The 9,258-nt window shown below is 39.2% G+C and overlaps 1 protein-coding gene across 3 annotated transcripts in view; it reads left to right on the plus strand.

Moving 5' to 3' along the window:
- The window catches only part of OMA1 (OMA1 zinc metallopeptidase), a 63,457-nt gene extending 54,923 nt beyond the window's left edge, over positions 1-8,534 (plus strand). For 2 of the 3 annotated variants that reach the window (XM_040232749.1, XM_040232748.1), the window contains exon 9: positions 7,688-8,396. In XM_040232749.1, the coding sequence (XP_040088683.1) occupies positions 7,688-7,894 (207 nt within the window). In that variant the 3' untranslated portion in view covers positions 7,895-8,396. Of the gene's footprint in view, positions 1-7,687 lie in introns of all 3 variants that reach the window. The other variant, XM_040232747.1, reaches the window with a different exon arrangement.
- Positions 8,535-9,258: the final 724 nt, after the last annotated feature.

Below are 9,258 nucleotides of genomic sequence, written 5' to 3' on the forward strand. Positions count from 1 at the left end.
GTTGCTCCAGTTGTGTCCAGTTCTTTGCAACCCTGTGGACTCCAGCCCACCAGGCTCCTCTGTCCAAGGGGTTCTCCAGGCAAGAATACCTCAGTGGGTAGCCATTCCCTTCTTCTCCAGAGGATCTTCTCAACCCGGGGATGAGGTGGATTCTTTGTCATCTGAGCCACCGGGAACACCCTGGTGGCTTCCCAGGTAGCGCTAGTAGTAAAGAGCCTGCCTGCCAATACAAGAGACATAAAGAGATGTGAGAAGGAAACTGAGATAGCAGTCTCTCCTGGATGTTTAATGAATGTTTTATGTATTTGTGGGGAGATCACGCCTCCTTCCCTCTTGGCCTAAGAAAGGGAAACTTTCTCCTGCCCTCCCTCCACTATAAGATACTTTAGTGATAAGTATTTAACACTGAGCCCAGGATTTCAAAGTAGTTCATATCATAACACCAATTCAGATAAAACACCTGGCACAGGGCAAGACACATAGAAAATGAATGGTGAATGTTAGTTTCTTTCACTCCTAGTAGGCATCTTTAGGCTGGCTAATCCCATATTTAATGCTAGGTCTTCCATGGGATTCTTAGAACTGTATATTCTTATGTGAAGACATTCCTGCTTTCTCTTAGGCTGTAAAAACTCTTAAGAATGTTTTTTCTATGACATTTATCATAATGATTTATTCATAGCTTGTGTTCTCTAAATGTTTGTTTAAAATTCAGCTTGCATTTATTAAGTACTATTATGTGCAGTGCATGGAGTTAAATACAGAAAACAAAGTAAGGGAAAAGGCATATTCTAGTTATATAGTAGGAAAGCATTGCTTACTTTAAGAGAGGAAGGCATATTAAATAAGATTTGAATTTATAAAAAATAAAAAGTGTTGATACCACAAAGCATAATAAAATAAATGTGGAAAGGAAGGTGAAAAAAAAGAATGTTTTACCAACATATGTGATAAAAATCTTACTATGCAAAACAGATGAAGACTTGATGAAAATATATGTGGTCTGTAACAGGATTCTGCTTGATAGGTAGAGGAGAAAAATAGTTGATGTGTGAAGAAATACTAATATAAACCTTTATGAAGTATATATAGTTTTTCTAGCAGTTAAGGAAATGTAGCTCAGATGTTGCTGAAGTTCATTTTGTTCAGTAAAGGATTACTCAGGAAACATAATGTGCAAAAAAAAAAAAAAAAAGAAAGAAAAAGAAACCATTAGTACATGTAATGCAGAAGTATAAAAAACAAAACAACAAAAGTGGGTTCTAATTCCTTTTTTCTAAACCTTTTTGCTTTTCCATGTGCTGTGCTGTGCTAAGTGGCTTCAGTCATACCTGACTCTTTGAGGCCCCTTAGACTGTAGCCTGCCAGGCGCCTCTGTCCATAGGATTCTGCAGGCAAGAATACTGGAGTGGGTTGCCATGCCCTTCTCCAGGAGATCTTCCCAATCCAGGGATCAAACCTCATCTCTTATATCTCCTGCATTGGCAAACGGGTTCTTTACCACTAGTGCCACCTGGGATTACTTCCATGCCAGCTTTTGAAAAAGATAGTTTTGTTTTTAAGACACATCTTAGGTTCATAACAAAATTGAATGGAAGGTACAATTTCCCAACTACCTCTTGCTTCCATGTGGGCACATCCTCCCCTTCTATCAAAATCCTGCACCAGAGTGGTACATTTGTTACAATAGATGAACGTACATTGCCACCATTATTATAGCCAAAGTCCACAGTTTACATTAGGGGTCACTCTTAGTTGTACATTTGGTGGTGTTTTGACAAATGTATAATGACATGTATTTATCTTTATAGTACTACATAGTGTAGGTTTCATTACCCTAAAAATAGTCTTTGCTCTGTCTATTCATCCTTGTCTCCCTCCTGCGTCCTAACAAACAAGGATCTTTTTAGTGTCTCCATAGTTTTGCATTTTTCTGAATGTCACATATATAACTGGAATCACACACTATGTAGCCTTTACAGATTGGCTTTTTTTTCCCCTCTTAAAAACATGCATTTAAGGTTTCTCTATGGCTTTTTATGGCTTGAAGATTTTTCTTATTGGTGCTGAATAATATTCTGTTGTCTGCTTGTTCACCTACCAAAGGACATCCTGGTTGCTTCCAAGTTCTGGCAATTACAAGTAAGTAAACAAATAGTAGGCAGTGTTTTGTTTCCTCTCTAGGGTTCAATTTTCTTCTCTGTAAAATTTAACGCATGATTTCTAAGAATTCTGAGGTTTGAAATTATGTGGTTATCTAGATAGAAATCATGCACTCTTAAATGGATTAGGTCAGATATGATTGTATGCTGATGACATTATAAGGTGATAAACCCTTCCTGGTGAAAGCAGTCTGGTCCTGTATCACAAAAATTACACTCTGTTCTTATGCTTTAGATCAGATCATTTTATTTTGAGGAATTTTCCTTCCCAACTGGAGGTTAGAAAATAACATCTTTTTTTTTTTTTAAACAAAGATTTTCATAGCAGGGTAACTTATAAAAGCCACATAAAACAAAACTATGGAAACTATTCACAAGCCCAGTAATGGGGAAATGCAAAGTGAATTGCTTGAGGGCAGGGATCATGCCTGTTTGTTCTGATTTGGGTGTACCTAGCACTTGACTCAGTATTGTGTTCTAGGTTTCTGTTGAAGGCAAAAGTATTGAGTAGAGTAAGGGAAAGAGAAGAGCTTTTTCTGAATATAAAAGACTACTGGAGATGGTATTCTCTTCTCTTTGTTTGCTTTTTCACATCTCTCATTGTTAAACTCAGTTGTACCACCCGTTACCTGCTGAACCCCACACTAGGGCCTTTACTGACACCTGGGAAGGCCTTGGGCCTGTGATGTAGCAGCCATGACAGAATGGCTTCTCACTTGGGAAAGAACATCAGCCTGGTTATAAAGGAGTTAAAGCAAGAGTAGTATGTCCCAGTTTTGCCAGGACAGTCAGTTTGTGCCTGATGTCTTGGTGTAAATCTTACTTAAATAGCATTTCCTTTCACTCTCAAAGGTATCCTTGTTTGGACAGTAGGTCACCATTTGGCTGAGGGTCTGAATTTCTGTTTACTTTAGTGCTGTAGCTGGGAAACATTGTTTTTCTTTTTTCAGTTCAGTTTAACAAACATTTACTTAACACTGAGTACATATCACATTCTGTCATATTGTGAGATACAAAGAAAATTCAGACAAGACCTCTGTCACCAAAGAATTTCACTTCAGTGCTTTTTCCTCTATTTTGGTAACTCACAGCCCCATTCAGAGTCAGAGTCCTAGACCCAAGCTCTTGCCCTGGCCTCAGCCATTTAAAAAGATCCTTTTCTGACTTGCCTCTGGTTGTATGCCCTCCTCTCCTGTGAGACCTAAGGGAATAGTCCCTTTTAAGAACCTATGCTGTCATCATTTGGGATAATGGAACTCCTCACCCAGATCCTTTGGAGTCTGTTTCCAGGGCCTGTGTGGACCTCTTCCCTTGGACACGTGCACACAAGGTTCTTCTTAGTGCCAGGTGGGCAGTGGTTGGAGAGGGGAGTGGACAGCAGGCCAGTGGCAGCAGCCAGAGTAGGCTCCCTGCAGCCTTACAGTGAAATTCAGGGATGCTAATTTTGTGTTTGGCCATCATCATCATTTTGATTGTCTGTTCCTCAGAGTAGAACAGAACATTTTTATGTAGTCATTTTAGATATTTAAATATATGGTGTCTGAGCCTCCGTTTGCATTCTTGCCATGGACCCCTCAGATGTCAGAAGCAGGCTCACTCAGGGGAAGACCCAGATCCCTTCCCTGACCCATGAGATCCCACACGATCTGCACCTGCCGCACACCCACTCTGCTGCAGCTGTCCTGGCTTCCTCACTCTCTGGAACACGACTCTCCCATCTCAGGTTCTGGCACTCACTGCTGCATTTTGGAATTAGCTTCTTCTGGATACCCGAGTTACTTCTTCCCTCAGGTCCTGTCCTCTAGGTCTTCCCTCCACCCCTCCAGGTCATTATTTTATCAGTGAGACCTAGTGAAATGTTCAGTTCAGTTTAGTCTCTCAGTCATGTCCCACCCTTAGCGACCCCATGGACTACAGCACGCTAGGCCTCTCTGTCCACCACCAACTCCCGGAGCTTACACAAACTCATGTCCTTCGAGTCGGAGATGCCATCCAGCCCTCATCTTCTACTGTCCCCTTCGCCTCCTGCCTTCAACCTTTCCCAGTGTCAGTTTTTTCCAGTGAGTCAGTTCTTTGCATCAGGTGGCCGAAGTACTGGAGTTTCAGCTTCAGCATCAGTTCTTCCAATGAACATTCAGGACTGATTTTATTTAGGATTGACTGGTTGGATCTCCTTGCAGTCCAAGGGACTCTCAAGAGTCTTCAACACCACAGTTCAAAAGCATCAATTCTTCTGCACTCAGCTTTTTTTTAATAGTCCAACTCTATATGGAAAAAGCATAGCTTTGACTAGACAGAGCTTTGTTGGCAAAGTAATGTCTCTGCTTTTTAATATTCTGTCTAGGTTGGTCATAACTTTTCTTCCAAGGAGTAAGCGTCTTTTAATTTCATGGCTGCCATCACCATCTGCAGTGATTTTGGAGGCCCCCAAAAGAAAATCTGTCACTATTTCCACTGTTTCCCCATCTATTTGCCATGGAGTGATGGGAGTAGATGCCATGATCTTAGTTTTCTGAATGTTGAGTTTTAAGCCAACTTTTTCACTCTCTTTCACTTTCATCAAGAGGCTCTTTAGTTCCTCTTCGCTTTGCCATAAGGGTGATGTCATCTGCATATCTGAGGTTATTGGTATTTCTCCCAGCAATCTTGATTCCAGCTTATGCTTCATCCAGGCCAGCATTTTACTTGATGTACTCTGTATATAAGTTAAATAAGCAGGGTGACGATATATAGCCTTGATGAACTCCTTTCCTGATTTAAAACCAGTCTGTTGTTCCATATCCAGTTCTAACTGTTGCTTCTTAACCTGCATGCAGATTTCTCAGGGTAAGGTGGTCTGGCATTCCCCATCTCTTTCAGAATTTTCCAGTTTCTTATGATCCACACAGTCAAAGGCTTTGTTGCAGTCAATAAAACAGAAGTAGAAGGTTTTCTGGAACTCCCTTGCTTTTTCTATGATCCAACAGATGTTGGCAATTTGACCTCTGGTTCCTCTGCCTTTTCTAAAACCAGCTTGAACATTTGGATATTCACAGTTCACGTACTGTTGAAGCCTGCTTGGAGAATTTTGAGCATTACTTTACTAGCATGTGAGATGAGTGCAATTGTGCAGTAGTTTGAGCATTCTTTGGCATTGCCTTTCTTTGGGATTGGAATGAAAACTAACCTTTTCCAGTCCTGTGGCCACTGCTGAGTTTTCCAAATTTGCTGGCATATTGAGTGTAGCACTTTCACAGGATTATCTTTTAGGGTTTGAAATAGCTCCACTGGAATTCCATCACCTCCACTAGCTTTGTTCGTAGTAATGCTTCCTAAGGCCCACTTGACTTCACATTCCAGGATGTCTGTCTCTAGGTGAGTGATCACACCATTGTGGTTATCTGGGTCATGAAGATCTTTTTTTGTATAGTTCTTCTGTGTATTCTTGCCGTCTCTTGTTAATATCTTCTGCTTCGGTTAGGTCCATATCATTTCTGTCCTTTATTGTGCCCATCTTTGTATGAAAAGTTCCCTTGGTATCTCTTATTTTCTTGAAGAGATCTCTAGTCTTTTTCATTTTATTGTTTTCCTCTGTTCCTTTGCATTGATCGCTGAGGAAGACTTTCTTATCTCTCCTTGCTATTCTTTGGAATTCTGCATTCAAATGGGTGTATCTTTCCTTTTCTCCTTTGCCTTTAGCTTCTCTCCTTTTCTCAGCTATTTGTAAGGCCTCCTCAGACAACCATTTTGCCTTTTTGTATTTCTTTTTCTTAGGGATGGTCTTGATCACTGCTTCCTGTACAATGTCATGAACCTCTGTCCGTAGTTCTTCAGGCACTCTGTCTATCAGATCTAATCCATTGACTCTGTTTGTCACTTCCATTGTATAATCAAAGGGATTTGATTTAGGTCATACCTGAATGGTCTAGTGGTTTTCCCTACTTTCTTCAATTTAAGTCTGAATTTGGCAATAAGGAGTTCTGAGGCACAGGCAACTCTCAGTCTTGTTTTTACTGACTGTATAGAGCTTCTCCATCTTTGGCTGCAAAGAATATAATTAATCTGATTTCATTATTGACCATCTTGTGATGTCCATGTGTAAAGTCATCTCTTGTGGTGTTGGAAGAGGGTGTTTGCTATGACCAGTGCATTCTCTTGGCAAAACTCTGTTAGTCTTTGCCCTGCTTCATTTGTATTCCAAGGCCAAATTTGCCCGTTACTCCAGATATTTCTTGACCTCTGCTTTTGCATTCCAGTCCCCTTTAATGAAAAGGACATCTTTTGGGGGTGTTATTTCTAGAAGGTCTGTTAGGTCTTCATAGAACCGTTCAACTTCAGCTTCTTCAGCATTACTGTTCGAGGCATAGACTTGGATTACTGTGATATTGAATGGTTTGCCTTAGAAATGAACAGAGATCATTCTGTCATTTTTGAGACTATACCCAAGTACTGCATTTCAGACTCTTTCATTGACTATGAGGGCTACTCCATTTCCTCTAAGGGATTCTTCTAAGGGATTCTCAAATCCCCTTCCCTGCTTCTCTTCCCTTAATGTGCACCACTATCCAAGATTTAGAAGCGGTAAAAGACTAATTTTTTCCCTCAAATATGTTTCTTTCAAAATCCCTTAAGAATCAAGACTTTCTTCTCTTAAAAAATTTCTATTTTGGTTTTCATGTTTTAAAATCATCCATGTACCTGCTTTAAAGAAGTAGGTACTAGTTCTCTGAGGCCAGTATATGAAGCAGCAGTCTCCCTATTATGCTTCCAGTTTCAAAGGTAACTGCAACTCTATAAAGTGGTTCTTTCAGTATTTCCTACCATGTCCATGTAACATGCTTATATGGCTACTTCCTAACTTTTTGGCGTTGGGTATTATATGTTTTTTTTCTCCCCATGGAGGATGAGAATTAAGGTCTCTCTGACCACTGTCACATCCTGTGCATACACAGGCATGAATATAGCTCTCCTCCTTTTGGTTAGATAAAGATAGATTTTTTAAATACTGTAAACACTAATCACAGCTGAGCCATTTGTATACTATGCTTACTTTTCTTTTTCCTGCAGCATTTTATTTTCCCTGGAGTTAAAAGGTGTCGTGATTTTGATTTGCTTACTTGTCTAGGTTACTGGCATCATTTCCACCCCAGACTGTCCTACTTATGTATATCTTCTTTCAGTGTGTTCACATCTTTTTTTTTTTTCTCTTGAAAAAAATCTCTTGAGTCTTCAGATCATTTTGATCGGAATATTATTCTCAGAATTGGCTCGAGTTTGACAAATCATAGAGATACCTTCAAGAAGCCTTGTTTATCCCCAACAGGACAGTGGGCAGTCATTGCAAATACAGTTGTTCTTTGCACATACCTTATTGTATGGATAAATCATGTAAATATGTCTATTTACTATGAATTTACATATGTTCTCTTTTACATGTTGTATTTAAGATTCCTTTATTGCAGAAATACAGAATGTATTCTTATTTTTCATTGTTTTAATTAATTTATATGTGTATATATATTTTGTATTGTATTCTTTCTTTATAGGCTCTCAAAATTAGAGAGACCTGTAATTGCCCACCACTTTCGGGACCAGACCCTCGATTACTATTCAAACTCAGCATGAAGAATTTTCTTGAAGCAGAGAAAGAAGACCTAAATATCACTGTTAAACAGAAAATGGATGCTCTTCCCATCCAAAACCAGAAGCAAATACCATTAACATGTATAGTGGACAAAAGAACTGGCAGCTGAATTAAAATTTATGAGAGTCAGGATACATGAAGAATGCAGCAGTCCTTATCATTTTCATGTTATTTTTTTAAAAATGATGTTTGAATGGAAAAAAATGCATACTCAGGGTCAAATCATGTATATTACAGATATTATCTAAATTCTTATACTAGGTATTTATTTTTCATGAAGTATTGATATATTTAATCAACTTAAAAATTTCTTTAATGAGAAAAATGCCACAGAATAAATTTGTATTACACATTTTTTTTGAATCTTGATTTTTTTAATCCGCAAAAGTGAACTAGCAGTTATATTTCTTATTTTCTCTGATGTTTCATTTCATTACCTTGTGGTAACTCGGATGTTAAGGGAGTTGAATCAGGCTGATACCAGTATGAAGATAATTTAACTGATCAACTCTTTTTAACACAGAATATTGAGCCTGTTGTGTATCCTTGTCATTGGTTCCAGCACTAGATCTACTTTTTCACTTCTGAAAACAAAACAGACTAAGAAATCATCTTGGTGGTTAGCTATCAAATGCAGGAGTTTGGTTGACTGTTAAAGATAGCTGACTATAGATGGAGGGTTTTCATGGACAGTGAATGAAACTGCTGAATGATAATTTGGTAAATATTAAAGAAATCGTGGAGATGGATTTCTTAGCTCACTGTTTTGTTCAGGCATTGTGGTCTCAACTTATTTAAATATCTCCAGATGTTTAATATCACTGATTGCCCTTAAAAAAATGTTATGTAATGTTTGATACATGGAAAAGGGTATACAAATACCCTATAAATCTATGGGTAGATTTGAATGAGGAGATACCCCTCATCCAAGGTAAGGAGCAGTGGCTGCGCTTTGCTGGAGCAGTCATGAAGAGATATCCCACGCCCAAGGTAAGAGAAACCCAAGTAAGATGGTAGGTGTTGCAAGAAGGCAACAGAGGGCAGACACACTGAAACCATACTTAGAGAAAACTAGTCAATCTAATCACACTAGGACCACAGCCTTGTCTAACTCAATGAAACTAAGCCATGCCCGTCAGGCCACCCAAGATGGGCGAGTCATGATGGAGAGGTCTGACAGCATGGTCCACTGGAGAAGGGAATGGCAAGCCACTTCAGTATTCTTGCCTTGAGCACCCCATGAACAGTATGAAAAGGCAAAATGATAGGATACTGAAAGAGGAACTCCCCAGGTCAGTAGGTGTCCAATATACTACTGGAGATCAGTGGAGAAATAACTCCAGAAAGAATGAAGGGATGGAGCCAAAGCAAAAACAATACCCAGCTATGGATGTGACTGGTGATAGAAACAAGGTCTGATGCTGTAAAGAGCAATATTGCATAGGAACCTGGAATGTTAGGTCCATGAATCAA

Source organism: Oryx dammah, unplaced genomic scaffold (assembly GCF_014754425.2).
Source record: "Oryx dammah isolate SB20612 unplaced genomic scaffold, SCBI_Odam_1.1 HiC_scaffold_28, whole genome shotgun sequence".
NCBI lineage: Eukaryota > Metazoa > Chordata > Mammalia > Artiodactyla > Bovidae > Oryx > Oryx dammah.